Source organism: Mauremys mutica, chromosome 2 (genome assembly GCF_020497125.1).
Source record: "Mauremys mutica isolate MM-2020 ecotype Southern chromosome 2, ASM2049712v1, whole genome shotgun sequence".
NCBI lineage: Eukaryota > Metazoa > Chordata > Testudines > Geoemydidae > Mauremys > Mauremys mutica.
Window position 1 is genome coordinate 26,843,945 of NC_059073.1, and position 18,989 is coordinate 26,862,933.

Consider the following 18,989-nt stretch of genomic DNA (forward strand, 5'->3'; position numbering starts at 1 on the left):
TTGAAGGTTACCCCCAAAAGTAAAGTGCATTCAAACTGGGGGGAAGATGACATGGAATCTGGTCTTGAAGGAAGTTCCATGCTGGTTTCTTCCTGCTCTGGTGTTTGCTAAAATGCATATTGATCTGTTTACTCAAATCTCCTCCCCTTGCTACATACATTCAACTGGTCAAGCCTACTGAAATTCGCTACCAAATGCCAATGAGCATCTTGCAGATGCTGTTAGGGTCACAATTTAAAATGTTGTTCCTGTACTAAGGGTAATCGTAATAGTGTACATTGTGCTTGGGAGCCAATGCACAGCAGCCTTACACTGGAATTTTATAAAAATGACATTCTAACAAATGAAGCGTGTGTACTCAGAGAATATGAGAGCGGTGATCAGGAAAAAATGCATATGTTTATTCTGTACACCATCGTTTCCTTTCTCTGTCTTAAATGAAGTAAAGATGCATGTTAGTGAAAGAGCTGGAATATTACTTTCCGTATGAGGTATTTTAAGTCAAGCAGTGACCCATAAATATATTGTGAACATGCCAGCTGTGGTTTCTGGGGAAAACACAGAGTCTGATTTATATTTTCATTTTTGTCAAGGTTATAACCCAGTAGCGTATATAGATCTTTCTAGCAACAATATGTGAAGCGTGTACCTGTGCTTTTATTAAATAAATGCCAACACCGAGATCTTTAGTGCTTAGCGTATGCACTATTGTCTTGGGGTACAATCTATAGAAAGCACAGCAGTAAAAAGTGTTTTTTTTTTATTGGCATTCTGTGTAGCAAAAGTGTGGAAAAGTAAGCTTGACTGTGAGCTGGATTAAGAAGATCAAAATCATAGTGTGTACATACCTTTAGTGTCTGGTAACATCTACCCCCCCTCCCCCATTAAACAGTTACATAGATTATTGATACCAGTAAAAGTATTAATCTCTTGAGTTTCATTTCTTGGAGCAAGCTTATTATTTCTGAAGGATTGACGAGTATGCTGTAGTACATAATGCTAACTGACTTGTATCTGACTGTCTTTGAGACTACTTCTGTCCTTTTGGCCTTTAACCTTTCACTTCATCAAGTCAGTTACTATTGTCTGAAATTACTTTGAGATGCTTTTGCCATTTATTCCCAGGTTTGAACTCCAGTGAACGGGTGACAGGGCTTTTTCTGAGGAACTCAATCATGCGTCTGGTGGGAATGGAGTTCTGTCTGGTCCTGTAATTGTATTAGGGGGATTTCTTTGCATTATATTGTTTAACTGTTGTCTTTTAAAAATATATATATATGTCAACACTTGGGATTGGGGTGTTATGTTGATATGTTTAGTTACAGTCAAGACTGTATACAGCTTTTCTGGATATATGTTAGGTTCTCATGCTAAATGGTCTGCATTATATTTCTTCCAATTCCAGCTCAGCTAGAGGTACTAACATTATTTTGCAGAAGTCTCAATTGTGTGGATTAGATGGGTTGATTCATTTATCACTGAATCCACTGAACCTGTGGAACAATGTTCTGAAAAGCTACCTACCTACACACAAATATTTAGGTTTCCTCTTTGGAATTTCGGGGACGATTTATTGCTTAAAAACTAGAAAGCTGAGAATCATTTATTATCTTCTACCTCAGGTTATCCCAGAAGACATACGTAATAATCTTGTAGAGGAGCTTGCTCAGCCACGCCGAATTCCCAAAAGGCTAGATGAATACACACAAGAAGAAATAGATGCCTTCCCAATGCTCTGGACTCCGTAAGTATCTTAAAAACCTTTTAAAGGACATTTATGACTGTAGATGTCATGCATCAACCTTTAAAGAAACAGATGAGAAAAAGGTTGATTACCCCTCTGAGGCATGTCAACTTTTCATATTTATAAAATATATAGTTTTGTGTTCAGTTTATACATTGAGTTATGTTTGGCTTCTTTTAGGCATAGATTTTCTGCTTGAGGAGGAAATATCTGTAGTAGAAATAGAGCTCAGTGGCAACTTTCCCCCTCTCTTTGTTTTTAATATAAAGAAGTGGGGCTGAAAATTGTATCTGCCCATTCCTGGTAAATGTAGTGGATTCTTATTCATAGAGAGAACTTCCTTAAACTGCAGATTGCATTGTATTAGACACTCTTTAGACATAGCTGAAAGAAGCCTTAACTCTTTTTATCCTATAAGGTGAAATAATATATACAAATAAAATATTATTTCTCTCTGGATATTGTATGTGGGGAAAATTAATTTTACTAAACCACAGACCTTCAGACCGAATATTTGGCAGAAAGCATGTCATTCATTCACTTTGATGAAAACTTTCTTTTCCATGGAGATGTATTTTTGTTTTTTCTTTTCCCCACAAAGTGCAGTAATACGTATATTACATGTCAATGTTAAAGTATGTTTCAGGTACTAGATTAAAATTTTGGTGAGAAAATTCTAGTAATGTTGCAGGGAAAATCACCCCTACCACCCCTTATTCTCTGTCTCTTTCTTTTTCCTTCATAACACTCATATTGCCCTGCTTGTCTCCTCAGGCTTTTTGGTCACAGTGCAAAAAAGTTGTATATCAAATTAAACTGTATGACAGCCTCCATTTTCAAATGTTAGTAAATAATCATTAACATGAAAGGAAAAACAGTATTACCAGGAAGCAGAGTGCTGCGGGGAAACACTACGACTAAATTATGGCCTCCTGTCCCTTAGCCTGGCGGGTGAAAGAAGCCCAGGAGGGGGGAAGCATGAGATATAACATCTGCAAAACTCCCAGATTCCCAAAAATCTCAAGCGTTTACACTCCCCAGGTCCCCCACCATTGGAGCCTTGTTACAGGGGAGGTGTTCGGCACCTTGCTCCCTGCCCCACCTATGTAACATCTTGCACAGAGCTTGATCTGAATATCCTGAAAGGTGCATTTACTTTGCAGCAATACTCTATGCTAATTTTTGCCCTAAAAGCAAATAGAGACTGAATTTATCCCAGAATTAATCCTTGATGTATCCATGAACACACTAAGAAGCTTGTGTGGAATATACCAAAACTTAGTGAGACAAAATATACCTAGGTGTATGTATATGTAGAAGGGAATGAAGCTGTGTGTGTGTGTGTGTGTGTGTACATGAAACAGACACATGGAGCTGTGTAGGAGCTTTTGCACGTAAGTTATAAAGATCAGAATTTGATTTCTCTCTATAGAACGTTTGCATTCCTGTATTTTCAGGGGGTGGGAAATTAGGAATGTGACATTGTGACACTTGTATTTGTCACATCTTATCCCAGTTTGATAGTGGACATATAGCTGCTGTTCAGTGACCTGTGTAAAATTATGTGATGTTCCTAATGAGCAAGCCACATGTTCACTTGGCTTGCAGCTGCCTCTTAACACTGGAACTTAGTGTACTGAATTCCTAGGCACTGGGCTTTTCTTAGGTGTCAGAACCAGTCAGCTGGGGAGAGAATTGATCTTTGTGGACTTCACACATGAGGGAACTAGTAGTGGAGGAATAGTTTCCCATTACTACTCGTTCCCATCACCACTTCCATCCACGGAGTGCTCAGACCATTTTAGCATAGTATGTTGGACTGCTGCAGCTACTTTAAGGGAAGCCAACAGTATCTTATGGTAGACAATATCATATGCTGCAGAGGGGCCCAGGGGGATGAGAATGGATGTCTGCCTTCTGTCACCCATCAGTGCCATTAAGGTGGTTTTCGTTTTCATACCCTGGCCTGAATCTAGATTGTGTCAGATCTAGGATGTTAGCTTCAATTAAATGAGCTCAAAGTTGGCCTTTGGCTAACTTCTCTATGAGCTTGCTCAAGAACAGAAGATTTGACACAGTAAAGTTTCCTATCTATAGGAATGGGAATAATAATAATAATAATAAAAGTACGTCCCTACTTCACAGTGGTGGGGTGAGGATGAATACATTAATGAGCTATGGTGCCTAATGATGGGGATGCTACCAGTAGTTAGAGCAGAAAGAGTCTCAGTGAAGCCTTGAAACTAAAACTTGGCAAACTTGTAAAATAACATCTCTGATTTAAACTACCCTATCTAGCTAAGTAAAACAAAACAGAGACAGACCCCTTAAAAGGATGCTCATGTACTGCAGCAGGCACAGCTCAGTCCTTCTTACTGGCCAAAAGGAATTGTGTGGAAGTTCGGCTGCTACCTTTATATACGCTTTGGTGGGAAGCCATGGGAGATAGGCAGGGTGAATATCCAGCTCCAGTATCCTCTGTTCTTCACAAACTTCTGAGCTTTTATGCTGAGGCATATGTGTGAGCCCGAGAAGGAGGCAACATCTGATTTCAGTACTAATTTCAAAGAAAATACACATAGAAACTCCAAAACTGAAATGGTATTTCAGGTGTTCCTTAACGACTGATCAGGGGGACGGATATCTCAGTGGTTTGAGCATTGGCCTGCTAAACCCAGGGTTGTGAGTTCAATCCTTGAGGAGGCCACTTAGGGATCTGGGGCAAAAATTGGTCCTGCTAGTGAAGGCAGGGGGCTGGACTCAATGACCTTTCAAGGTCCCTTCCAGTTCTAGGAGATTGGTATATCTCCAATTATTTCCTTAGGTTCTTGAGAGACTTGAGGATGACAGTAACCCCGTGTATTTAAAATGGGCTATGGGACGTGACAGACAATTGTGGACTAGTTAGCTCAGCATACGGCAGGGAAATGTTAGAAAGACACTCATGTAAAGCTGAGTTTTGTGTATTTTAAAAAAGAATGTTTTCATGAACATTATGATATACAAAGGAAGAAGCAGCCTTTTATTATTATTATTTATTTTATTTATTTATTAAATAAGCATTTCCCTACTGTGTTTGCAGTCCAAACATAAGAGAATTGTACAGGCACATGAGAACTTGAAAGTGAACTAGACTGTCCAGTTTCAGTTAAGTTTCCACTGTTCTAGCTGAGACTTGTGGAAAAATTAAACAAAGATCATCCATGGTGGAAAGAAAATTAGATTTTAGATATTCTTTCATTTTTAATCATCCTAAAATGCAATAACATAGATAAAGACCCTGGAGTCTGATTTTAGCCTTTGCCCTGGCTGTTGTATGTCACTCTGTATAGAAGCAGCATGGGATAGGGAGAACTCCCTTAGGACAGGAGTAGCACAGAGCTGACTTGAGTGACCTGATGCTGCCCTCTCCCCTCCCTTCACTGTTACAGGCCCAGATGTTAGAGGTGGGAAGGAGCTGTGCCTGTAGCACTGATTGCTGTGTGGATCCTGGCTGCTGCAAAACCCGTAGGCAGCACAAGAACCATAAATTAGAGTGACCTTTTGGCCCATGCAGCAGATCAGAATCCAGAAGGCACAGAGATAGAGTAAGCCCATGTCAGCGCCTGCTACCCTGGCTTGCACCTTCTGTGCTATAGTTTATTTACAAACATGATTTTTAACCTGACAAATATCCCATTAAAAAACACTATGGTTTGCTTTAGTGCGGGAGTACATCTTAATTAAAGGCAGCCACCTTGGTTAACTGACATGTCGACGGATTTGAAGATATGCTGGTTTAATAGGCAAGGGAGGGGGAGGGATAGTTCAGTGGTTTGAGCATTGGCCTGCTAAGCCCGTGGTTGAGAGTTCAGTCCTTGAGGGGGCCACTTAGGGATCTGGGGCAAAAATCAGTCTTTGGTCCTGCTAGTGAAAGCAGGGGGCTGGACTCAATGGCTTTTCAAGGTCCCTTCCAGTTCTAGGAGATAGGTATATCTCCAATTATTATTATTTTTTAAGAGGAATGCAATTGTGGTTCTGTAATCAGATGTTGATAAGGTTTTACATTAAAAATTACTGGCTAAGAAAAAAGGGAAGATATTGTAGCTCATGGGAGAGCTGTTTGAAAACCAGATAACAGTGAATAACTGTGTAACTGGGAAATTCCATAGTTGGAAAGAAGTCATTAATGGGGAACATCAAACATTATTTTTTAGATTTCTTGTAAATAGTGATATATAATTTTGACAGTGAAGGTAAAAAGAATGTTAAATGCTGATAGTTACATTTCCAGTGAGTGTACCAATAGTGCATCTGGATTTGTAATGGTTTATTGTAGGTCTTTTCCATGATTGCCAGCAAATGAAAACTGAGGTAACTGTAAATGAAAAGTGCATGTTTGAATAGATCCAGAGGTGCAATAAACAAACCCCCAAAATGGATTTTACATACCTGAGACACAACCTTTCTCCCCATGCTTTATAAGCTGTGTCCTGCTTGATACAGAGGGAAGTGTCATCAGGGCATTCTCTGTGAAGGCACTTTTCCTTGAGAGTGCTTTCCCACTCCCCCAGTTTGAACCTGTAGACCTCCGAAGCACGCTTCAGAGCCCATCTGTTGAGGAGGTGTTGGGGGAGAGGGCTGAGGCAACTAGAGTAGGAATTCTGTTTGGGGGATGGGGGTGGAAGTGTGGGTTGGGAGTTTTAATTTGTATTGCATCTACTGGCTGTTAATTACTATGCAGTGTGTTGGCGGGGGCAGGAAGAGAAGGGTTCCTGCTTTGACTGAATTTGATTTGTAGCTTTTTTTTATTGTGTGTTTCGATTTATTTCAAGGGTGCTCAAAGTTCTAGGCTGGGTGGATATTAAATAGAAAGAAAGCAAAGTACTGATGCCATCCCCTTCTATACAGTTGCTATGAAAAGACACAAATAGCTTACTCTTATTACAGCACTTTTTATCAGTAGATCTTAAAGTACTTTACATAGGAGCTGAGTATCATTATCCCCATTTTACAGAGGAGGAAACTGAGCCACAGAGTGGTAAAGTGACCTGCCCAAGGTCACCCACCAGGCCAGTGGCAGCACCAGGACTAGACCCAGGTCTCCTGAGTCCCAATCCAGTGCTCTGTCCACTAGGAAATACTCCCTCCCTAGTAGGCAGTGGAATTATCTGGAACACAGACATAAGACTACTGTTTTGATTTGGGTACCTCTTCAGAACTCAGGAACACAACATGAAAATTAAGTGTAAGTCAGACAGACATGTACATGTAAGCTAAGCTGCTAGATGTGGGTTTATAGGAAGATCTTGGTTTTTTATTTCACAAAACTTCCAAAGCTTAGGAACGTATATTTTGAATAGACAGTTTATTTAAATAAATCAGATGCATCTGATGAAGTGGGTTCTAGCCCATGAAAGCCTATGCCCAAATAAATTGGTTAGTCTTTAAGGTGCCACAAGGACTTCTCATTGTTTCTGTCTATATATGTGTTCCAGTTTGGTCTGGGTACATTCCAGAGGCTTTCCTGTAAGGAAATACAGCAAGGGTCTGACTCCTGGGAAGATGCCTTCAGTTTGCTGCCTACTCACATAATGAGTGCCTATTTTCCAGCCAGGTGTTTTAGGTCCATGAAGAGTTTCCATTAAGAATCTCTGTATGTCAGACAATCCCTCCCTGTCTGTTTGAAGAAAAGTCTCCAAAACCGTTCTGAAACTTTAAAACTTTATGTATTGTAAACTCTCTGAAATTTGATTTAAGAAAACCAAACACCTTTTTAATGTTTATTTTTAGAGTAATGTCCCTGATTTCTGGCCCCAGCCTTTACATCCTGTTTCCTGGAAGGCATTGCTGGGGCTGTTCTAAAATCATGAATAGGTTTCAACAGAGCACTACTGGGAGGCAGCTACAGCAATATCCCAAACTTCATCCACCCACTCACCACTGCAGCATAGCTTGCAGTAGATTCTGGACACTACCACACTAGCATCATACAACTCTGAAAGCAGAGAGCCTTGTTATTCGGGGAAAGAAAAGTGAGGGGGTTGGCTCTTGACAGCAGCCAAGAACTATATATGTGGACGCATACGCTGCTGAATCTGTGGGTGCAGCTGCCACACAACAATTCCTTCCCAGCCTTGTGCTTCCCGAGCTCCCCAGTCTTGATGGTACTTTCACTCTAAGCCACATGCAGCAGCTGTCAAAGTTTGCAGGTCACCTCTTTCCTCTGGCTTCTTAGTAAAGAAGGCACATATAGGTCCTCTCAACTGAGACTCACCCCAACCTCAGTGCTGCTTGTCAACTACTGTCAATTGCTATCTTAAACCAGGAAATGGAGGCTAGGGTTGGAAATGTGCCCTGAGGGTGAAAGTATTTGGGAACTGAAAATATATAGAGTTTTAAATTTGAAAGGTGCATTTAGTGGTTAGAGCTCTGTCACTCTTTAAACATATCATCTACAAATATGTAAATTCTTCACATAACAGTGTCTTTTTCCTATCTAAGTCAGAAGTGTTCAATACAAAACAATAGCACAGCAGAACTGACTATAATAAAGGGGAATGCACGGTCTTGGAACCACTCTGGTGCTACTGATTGGTGTGGGTAGACAGCCTGTAAGTCCAGGCAGTTGCAGCTAGATCCCTGCTAAATATTGGCTCCAAGATCTAGGGCCATTTCTTTTGAAAATGAGGCTTTCCATTCTGCTAGCCCTGGATTGACCCTGGAAGGGAAAAAGTTCCAAACAGCCTATATCCCTCACCCTCTTTCTTTCAGTGTGCTTCAGTGTAACCACCATTCTGAAAACATGCTGAGAAGATCTAGAGAGAGAGGCCTTTTTTTTTTTCCCCCCTCAAAGCTGTCTCCTGCTTAGTTTTTCAGAGGAGATGCACCAGAGTTTTCTTTGCCCTATAAGAACAGACATAATTGTTCCTGGTCAGCTTGTTTCATAAGCCTCATCTTCACCTAGAAAATTAGGTTGTGTTACACAACACTGAGCTGTGTTAAGTAACGTGATGACTTAGCACACCTGTCAAGTAGGGTTACCTACAACCTAACGACATGATAATAAACACAAACTCATCCCTGTATGCCATGTTTAACATTTTTAACTAACACAACTTTGCTAGTCACGTATTAACACTAACTTTTTAGTGAAGAAAAGCCCATAGTGAATCTCTTTGGAATATAGGATTCTGAGACAGCCCAACCCAGACCATAATAGTAGAACTGAGTTTCTGCCAGGCTTCTGCTCAGAAAGAGGAGGCAAGGGGAGGGAATGTATTCAAGGCGCCTTCATGGAAAGCGGAGCTTAAATTCTGAGGCAAGTGCTATCCACCTCCCAGTTTCTATGGTGCATTACACTGCATCTCTTCCCTTTTAGTTTCTGTGATACACTACACTAAATTCTCTGCTTCTCTTTCTAGTCTCTCAAACAGCTTCGTTCTCAGGAATACTTCAGTAACTTCAAATAGTGATAACTAGTCATAACCCTGTGATGCATTAACTAAAAGAACCAAGATAGAGCCTCCCTAAGACCCCCCTTTTCTTAACAAGAAAAAATTTCAGATTGCTTTCCTTCCTGCTGCTAAAAAGGGAGCAGAATACTTGACCCCATCATGTGAGGATATCAGAGCAATTAGTATAACATAGCTAGGTTTAAGAGACCGCTTGAAGTCTTGATAGAAAGTAGAGACTAGAGGATAATAGTGACTAAGCTGGAAATAGGAGTTGAGATGTCTTAAATATAAAGCTGTTCCCTGTTGCTGTTGTAGACGATGATTTAGGAGTGTGATTTTTTTTTTTATAAAAGTTGTGTAAATTTCAGACGTTGCCAAGTTTATGATGTGAAATTCTAGGTCTGTTACCTCCAGAAATGAGGAAGCTACAGAGAAGCCAACTGTTTGGCACAAAGAGACACCTTATGTTGTGTTAGGTATGAAAATGGCACTTCAGATATCTCCAAGCATGTGTTGCATTTCAAGGGGTACAACCCACAATTAGTAAAGCATGTAAAAATACCTTTTATTCTAAAATGTAGGTATAAGGGATGTTTATTAAATGGAAAATTATAGGTCTTATTATTCTAGCTGTCAGAAGAAGCTCAGAAACAAAGTTGTAAAGATAACTTGAGAGATTAATGGGCTTTTAAAATACTTTTGTGAGAATGTATTAATAAGGCACTGTACTATGTTTATTTGGAGGATTTTTAAAATGCCTGTCAATTATCTCAGCTAAAAGTTGTTTAGCCGCCTGCAGCTATTACTTAGACTGAAGGTCTTTGGAGCAGGGACCTTCTTTTTTTTGTGTTTGAGCAGTGCCTACCACAGTGGGGAGTTCCCATAATACAAAGAAATAATACCACCACCTTGGGCTGTGATCTCTTCAGATCTCACTAAGTAGGATCAGGCATGGTCAGTATTTAAAACGTTGGTGTTGTAGGAACTAGTGTTAATTCAGTGGAGCTCTTTCCCTTTGTGTCAGTCCTCTTGCCTCCGAACAGATACCAGACAGCCAATGAGTGAAAAAGCTACTCCACACTTCCCTTGCCAGTGTGGCTCAGGCATGTTCTAGAGGGTGGAAGGGAGATTAAAAGGTTAACAAATCTATATTTAAACCTTTCTTCTGGTTAAATTAATTCCATGTCCTTTGTTGTACATAAAATGTACCTCCCTGTAAGTACTTAACCTATTGCCATTTTATTTTTACCGGATTGAAACTGCAGCTATGCAGATTAATTTTCTTATCCTCCTCAAACTAAGATATGCATGGTACACATGCTAGAAAATGAGAGGCCGGTTAATACGAAGTAGACAAGCAGGGTAAAAACTGGAAATATTTTATGCAATACTTTGAAACAGGGATATTGTTGAGATATAGCAGAGTGTATTAAAAAAGGGACATCAGCCATAAATCTGAATGTAATTTCTGTGTGATGATGTTGCTGCGCTATTTGTCCTGACCATAATAAAAATAGAGAACGTGTTTGCTCTTTATAATTTATAAATATCCAATACTCCTGTATTTTTAAATGTTTAATTATTAGCAGTGTCTTGTGGAAAACACTTCACAGCTTGTCCCTTTTTGTCTTTTCCTTCTACTTACTTAAACATACTCCTGAGAGTGCAGGAGTTGGACTGAGGCAATGCACAATGCTCTCCATTCCAGCACTTCTCTGATGGCCCCATTGGCTTATGCTGAATTTCTATCATTTTTGAAAACATTTCTGTGGTTATAAAGAAAACCCTTGCATGTGTGTCCAGCACTGGCTTGCTGAGGCCTTGTCTACATGCCCCTATTCAACGTAGATATGCTGGCAAAAGCCTCACTTATACTGGCAAAAGGTCCTTTTGCCTGTATAGCTTATTTAATTTGTCAACAAAAGCACTCTTTTGCTGGTATAAACTGTGTCTCCACTACAAAGGTTTGCTGGTATGGTTGTTCTGGTATAGCTATACCAGCAAACCTTTCTAGTGTAGACAGACACTAAGAATGGTTTGAGTTTAACCTGTTGTATTTTTTGGAGGGAGTGGAGGAAAAGAGAGGGTGTTTACCAGATTATGTTAAATTGAAATAAGCCTCTTAAACCGAAATAAGTTTCTCAACACAAACTCACACTGGATTAACCAAATTAATTTTAAAATGCACCTTTAGTTAAACAGGTGCAAGTTTGTATATAGACGAGGTTTGAGTCTGCATTCAGGCAGCCTGAAGCATTAGCTGTGATAAACATGAAAGGGTCTCATTTATCTCAATTCTTGTCTATACTGGAAAAGGTTTACTGGTATAAATATACTGGCAAACCCGCCTAGACCAGTTTATACCAGCAAAAGCACTTTCTTTTTTACAGTACGGTTTTTGCTTTTATAAAAATATCCTAAAAAATTTACGCCCCTATGTGACAGTACAATACCAGCAAATTTTCTAGTGTAGACCAGGCCTCGGTTATCAGTAACTTGGAAGCCTAATGTTGATTTAAATATCCATATTAACTATTCCACTGAGTATTTTAGCAGAGACATCCAGCCACTCTAGAATTATGGACAAATCTTGGGTAGAATTACATTCACTTCTCTCCCCATTACTCCAAACTCAGTTTATATCTGTGTGTAACCACATAATTTGGTATTATAGAGAATGTTAACTATGTCCTAATCCTTGGTCTTTTATTTAGTATTGTGGGTTAGTCAAACAGCTAAAATGTGTTCTGAGATGTCCCCTTTAGCTACTGTGCAATTACCTAATAGCTATTGACTTTGGCACAGATTGCAAAGTATCTGAAAAATAGATGTCATTCTTTTGTTTTTAAAGTTTGTGTTTTCATTAACATTTGATTCAGCATGAAAGTCCATCTTTATAAAGTGTCTGTAAAGATGAACTGTTAGTAACTAATGTATTTAGCAATGAAGTGTTTGCAACCATAGCTAATTAATAAATGACACTCAACAAAAATTTATGCCCGGAAAGAGTGCAAACTTAATTCTATATATCTTGAATATAATTATATACAAAAACAGGTGAGTCAGAACATTTCAGTACTAGAAAGGGTAAAACAAACCATTTCAATATGGTAGTTTATTAAGCATACATGAAAGATAAGTGATGAAATATTATTATGTGCAATATGCTGTCATCAGTTAGTAATAATGTCCCATTCCTGTGATTATAATTTTCTCAGAGATGCAGAAGAACACCACTGTGATTCAGGTATATAATGTTTGTATTGGTTAACAGAACTGAAGCAAAGAGTGATAGACAACTAGATAGGAAGTGCCTGATTTTCTCATCGGGACTTGTAACTAATTGAGTTGCATTTATCTGTTGTCTTCAGTTAGGAAGCTTTTTTATAAACTTGCTTAACAGAAATACAGACGTTTGTGAGCCAGTAGATAAACATCCATTTAAAATGCATCTTACTGTCAGTTAAACTATATTTGGGGTTCTTTGTCTGGAAGCCTGAAAAGGACATGTAAGCTTTGCTCTTCAATAACTTACACCTCTCGTCATCTGAAATCTATACAGAAAAATCATACAGTGAATAATTGGCCTTCAGCATGGCTTACTCAGCTTTCACAGTGAACTCTCCATGAGTGTGCAGGAAGGAGGTACAGAAGATAAAAAGGAGTCGATAAGGGCCAGTGGAAGAAAACTCTGCCCCAGCAAAAGCTAGTCATGAAACCCAATGTCACAAGTTACGAAACTTAAACCATTTTGACACCTGTAACTTATCAGACTGGCATCTTTATATTTAGTAAATGACCCGTACAAATGGGAATTTTTACAGAGATGAATTCTTGGGGATTATATGTAACAGGGAGCATTCCACAGACAGTGCACTCCACCAAATTCTTTTCCTTCCCTGAAAACCTTGGGGCAAACCAGCACAAGTTAATTCTGGCCAAGTCATCTTTAACTTGTGTTGGTTCCCCTTCCATTCTGTCAAACCCCTTGTCCCACAAATAGTTCAAGGGCTAGCAATCAGGAAAGGACTGTGTTGGGACTGTGTTGCCAAGGGGCTGGAGCTGCACATCTGTATAGATGGCTTTTGTCTTCAGAGCGCCAATGAAATTCCCAGGCTTTGGGTGCCAGGCCACCCAGCCATGTCCACAGAGGAGCAAATATCTTCCTTGCCCTTGACAATATAATTAATTAGAATATGTAAATAATTAGGGGGAAACTCCCAGTAGTACAATCTCCAACATAGCCTCCTATGTGGGTTTTTCCCCATAATACATTAGCACTCAAGAGGCTGACGGGACTAGGGATGTAAATATCGTTTTAAAAGTTAACCGGTTAAACTATTAAAATTATATCGTTTAACCAGTTAACTAATTAAATGGAGAGGGGATGGGGCTACTCCAGCCGTCCGGTGCTCCGGATTGTTGGCGGAGCTAGGGTCAGCCGGCAGGGCGGGGGCTGCTCCTGCTGGCCCAGGGCGGGGGCTATTCTGGCGGCTGGGGGTGTGGGTTAACGTCTGTGTGGTAAGACTAATGCTACCATTTAACCATATAACCGTTTACTAATTTACATCCCTAGACATGACTTACATAAGCAAGCTGTCTATAGAACCTTAAATGGCCCATTAGGATGAGTCCTACTCCTGCAGCACTTCATACTGCTGTGACAATATAGGGGGGGAAAAAGCTAGGAATTCTGATCAGGAATTTCTTAAATTTCAGTACTCAAATAGTATGCTTTATCTGTTTAAATTTTACAGAGTTGAATTACTAAGTGCCAGGGAACATCTGTATCTTGCACATTGGAAGCTTGCAGACAGGTTGTAATTATTCTGCAAAAAAGTTTACAGAATGGTTGTAATTATTCTGCAAAAAACCCGCAGAATAGATTGCATACAGCTATTACCAGCTGCCTTTCACACGGAATGGTTATTAATTTGTTTGGGTTTTTTATGTGTGTGGAAACTTACTAGGAAATAAAATCTAAACCAAATCCTAACCTTTTCAACTTTGCCATTACTTTGTGCAAGATTATTGGTGTACAGCTCTAATATTTTAGCTTTAAGGCATTGACCCATTTGAAAACTCATGCTTGTCACTGGTAAGATTGCAATGAATATCTGGACTTCCCATCTGTATCTTGGTCACTCTCCTCAACTGATGAGGAGGGATGATCGCCTGCAGGTGTGAAGAGCCATGCTATTTGAATACTTCAGAGCTTTCAAACCAGGTGCACACTACTGACTCAGGAGCAGGCATTGACAGGTAACTTCTTTAGGAGTATTGACAGTCTTCATATTTCCCTTTTTAGTGGAGGCCGCTTTAAAAATCATTGTTTAGAAGACCTGGATATAATGACAAGTGAGGATGGGATAATACTTTGGGAATATGTGTGTCATTGTTCAGGGGAAATCAGTAGATGACTCAGTTAAGTTTGACTTCATATCAGCTATTTGAAATACATAAGACTATTCACTAGGTGTCAAAACTAACATTGTAATTTTGAAAAGAGATTGTTTTATGAAAAGATGATTCTTCATTACCTCTTTATTTTTTTATTTTTATTTTTTTGGCTGGGTTGGAGAGAGAATTGCCTCATATCAAAAGCAGCATTTTATTAGCCCCTTGTAGTGCAAAAACTTGGCAGACATGTAAATCGCTCTTTTTGGGTAGAGGGGAAGGGAAATTTGTATTGCAAATCATTTTGTGAAATTAATCCTGATGCATATAAGTTTTAAGCAACACATGATTAATGGTGCCCTTAAATACGTAGTTTTGAAAAATTATTCTTTGAAAGATTGATATATGAGAAATTAATCTTGTCAAAAAGAATAGTGGCCATTTAGTATAGAAGTAATAAGCGATAATAATACACTGTTTTATATAATTTTTAATTCAAGTATGTTAATCCAAATATTAATTTGTCTGAAGACTATTGTGAGGTAAGCAATAAACTGTTTATTTTGGCTCGTGGTATACAAAATGTGTGTCTCCCACAGCAGGTGCCCTAAGCCAGCAATAAGATGCTGGACTTCTTATGGGATGCAGATTGCTGAAATCTTGCTGGTTCTATTGTGGCGTAGGTAGATTAAAACTCAAATCCGGCCTTCGTAAACAATAGCATCTCTTCTTGTTTCATTTCTGAGACTGCCAGAAACCTGCTTTTGTTCCACAAAATATTGCTAGGCAGAAAGTCTATCTTAGTTGGAATGCGCTGACAAGAATGTAATAAAGATGGAACTATATGGCAAGTCTGTTGAGACTTGATTGAAATAACCATAGGAGGCAGGAAAAAAGTATCCATAGAACCTTAAATGGCCCATTAGAAAAAAGGATCCCTGGCTTTCTAATCTTGACATCTTCTTGAGGAAATGATATACCGTATTTATCGGCGTATAACACGCACAGGCGTATAACACGCACCTTCATTTTAAGGGGGAAATTTCAGGAAAAAAACTTACCGGTAAATTTCAAATAAAGCTCCGGGCCCAGCAGAGGCAGCTGACCTGAGCCTGGAGTTTGCGGCCCCGCCCCCTCCCCACGTGGCTCTGAGCGGGAAAGAGCTCAGCCCCCTCCGGAGCCATGCGGCTGCTGCGCTGTGAGCCGGGTCGGGGCGGGGGGGGCTCGGGCCCGCGCCGCTCGGGTCTCGGGGGGTGGGGGCTCGGGCCCGCGCCGCTCGGGTCTCGGGGGGGGGGCTCGGGCCCGCGCCGCTCGGGTCTCGGGGGTGGGGGCGCGGGCCCCCGCCGCGGGGGTCGGGGGGGGGGGGGGCGCGGGCCGCGGGCCGGGTCTCGGGGGGTGGGGGCTTGGGCCGCGCCGCTCGGGTCTCGGGGGATGGGGGCTCGGGCCCGCGCCGCTCGGGTCTCGGGGGGTGGGGGCTCGGGCCGCGGGCCGGGTCTCGGGGGGTGGGGGCTTGGGCCGCGCCGCTGGGGGGGACGGGGGCTAGGGCCGCGCTGCTCGGGAGCCTAGAGCCGGCCCTGGGTACATGGTTATATCGGCGTATAACACGCACACATCATTTGCCCCCTATTTTCAGGGGGAAAAAGTGCGTGTTATACGCCGATAAATACGGTAATATATTATTAGGATTTTCCTTTGAAGTTTTTCTTTTCTCTTCCTTTTTTTCAAACTGCCAGTACAAAAACAATGCGAGGACTTAATTCTATTACTCTTTCATGGGTTCTACTTTCTGCTTTATTCTGGAAACAAGTATAGTTAAAGCTTTATCTTGATATTTACAAATACTAAACTTATATGGTATAAAATACTGGAGGCCAATGGTTAAATTTGGAAAATAGGTAGCATAATGCTTTATTATACAGTTACAAGTTGTAACACAGTATTATGTTGGCTTAACACCCTTCTTGCAAATAATTACATACGCTCTGAATTAAGGACAAGTTCTGCAAATAAATGTACTTAAGAGTCTATGTAAATCCTAACTTTCATGTCTGTTTCTGGGAGTTTGTGTATCTAAACTAGGCATTTACAAAACTCTTCATGCACTGATGCAGGCTAAGGACTAAACAGAGGTCTTGTGTACACTAGCCTTTTTTCCGTAGCTTCCCACTGCTGCTGTTGCTGATAGTAATGGTGAGAGTGCTAGTGTAGACAAGTTGCTGGCCACTCCTAGTAGTTCTTGTCATCTGGACCTCCTTTAAGCAAGGTTAAAAGAAATATTTTTTGAAATCTCAGTGGCTTCTCTACATTAGCACTCTTACTGTTGCTGTCGCTTCACTGATAGATGTACCAATGGTACTTTTTAAGGGGGAAAAAAAAAAAAGACTAGTGTAGATGCAACCTGGTCAGCCATGCTACACCTGTGATTATGGAGCCATTTAGAGGCACAATCGGCTTAACTGGTTACAAGTAATATGATTGGGTATATGTCCTTAGAGAAGCTTTTCTGTCATCACAACTGTGTCGTCCCCACCCACACGCCTGGTACTTAACTGGGTTTATTTTGAATGCATTCTATGCAGCTATTCCAGATTTCCTCACATAGGATTCTGGGTAGTAGATGAGATTGCTCTACAGCTCACAATTTTAAGATATTGAGACAATGTGCTGAAAATAATAGGTCTTGCAAAAGAAAATTCTGGAAGCTCTAAATTGGCCAGTGTTTTCTGCATACTGTATCAAGGAAAGTCTTACTGGATTGCTTACACAGGGTCGGGGATAGAGTCTTCAGAATTCAAGCACATAGACTGGCACCTATATCACATGGGAAAGTTCTCTGTGACATGTCTAGCCTCACAGAGTTTTGGAAAGAGGGGAGGATTAGATTTACCAGTTTCAATGGGACAATATAAGGATGCCTCTGTCTTCACAGTAAAATAAGTGTGCGCCTAACTTGTTACAGAAACTGAACTGTGCGCCAGTCTAGGCAGCAAGCAAGGATGGCAGAAGCTTAAAATTTACCAAGTATTAACTATATGCTCTCTGGACAAAAACAGTGTTTAGTCAACTGTGCCCATCTCTTACCAGTTAGGGGAATGAAAAAATGCTGCTGTGTCAACAGGGCATAAGAGATTTAAAATCCGTATCCAAATTTTGCAGCTCAGGACCATCTCCCAACATCTCTTTTGCATGATTCCAAAGTACTTCCTAATGAGGAGGAAGCAGTAGCTTCATAGAAATTATCATTAGAAGAGGCTCGTTATTTAAATTAGTGGAATTTTTTTCCTAAAATTTTACTGATTTAGGTTTTCAAAGCTTTTTTATATGCAGTGTAACATTCCTGGGGTGTGCATATTGATGGCAGACATCAGCTGCAGAGATTTACATTACATGTTATTGGCAAAACCAAAATTCCTTCCCTTCATTTGTGCATTTTTTTGATTGTGAGGAGGTTGTATGCCTCTGCCAGGAGTCTGCAGTTAACAACATGCAGCAGATAAACTCTTCACAGGAATATTCAGTTTTTAAAAATGTGTACAGTCTCTCTCCTCAACCAGCAGGTGAAGTTTTGAACCGGTTCTTTCTAGGAGACCTTATTTCCTTGTTGAAGTAGTTAAAGGATGGGTACTTTCTTAGGTTTCACTATAACAGTTTGTTCAGATGCATAATTGCAGTGTTTTGTTGAGAGTGAGAGTGATAAAGTATTTCCCTCTCCAGTGGAACACACCTCCCCAGATTTATGTGGTTTATCAGCAAGGAGCTATCCTTTGGTGTTCACTAATAGCTTAATTCTTTTTGAGTCGGACAAGTTTTTTTTAAGCTTCAATTCTTTCTGTGACAAAACATTAATATCATCCTTACCAAAGGCAATATTTTTCAAGGCTTAGCTTTACCAGTGCCAAGTACAGTCTGTAAAGCAGAGACTATTGCTTTCAAAAAGCAAACTATCAGTACTGTGAAAGCCTAGTGTGACTTCAGAAAAGGCTTTATGAACTTTTGTGTTTGTTCATGGTAGACTTGCAGCAGAGACAAATCAGTTTGAGCTTCATTAACCTCATACAATTGGAAACTGAGGCTTCAATTCCTTTTGACTTTGAAACAACAAAATTTAAGTCCAAATTGCAGTCTGCATGCAGAAAAACAAAACCAGAACAATCCTGAATGTGTTTTCAGCTCAGTGAAAAGTTCTGTGGGACCCTCAGATCTGTAACGAGTTTAACATAAGCTTGATCTGCACAGACTGCCAGCTGATTGGACTGGAGTGTTAAGCTGCCATTCAGAGAGAAACAAATTTCAGTGCTCAGGGTAGAGGAAGTGTGTGTGTGTGTGTGTGTGTGTGTGTGTGTGTGTGTGTGTGTGTGTGTGTGTGTGTGTGTGTGTGTGTGTGTGTGTGTGTGTGTGTGTGTGTGTGTGTG

At 40.4% G+C, this 18,989-nt stretch overlaps 1 protein-coding gene across 2 annotated transcripts in view; it reads left to right on the top strand.

Moving 5' to 3' along the window:
* Positions 1–18,989, top strand: part of MRPL13 (mitochondrial ribosomal protein L13) — a 49,199-nt gene that overhangs the window by 27,617 nt on the left and 2,593 nt on the right. For both annotated transcript variants that reach the window (XM_045005648.1, XM_045005649.1), the window contains exon 6: positions 1,623–1,744. In XM_045005648.1, coding sequence (XP_044861583.1) covers positions 1,623–1,744 — 122 coding nt within the window. The remainder of the gene's footprint in view (positions 1–1,622; positions 1,745–18,989) is intronic.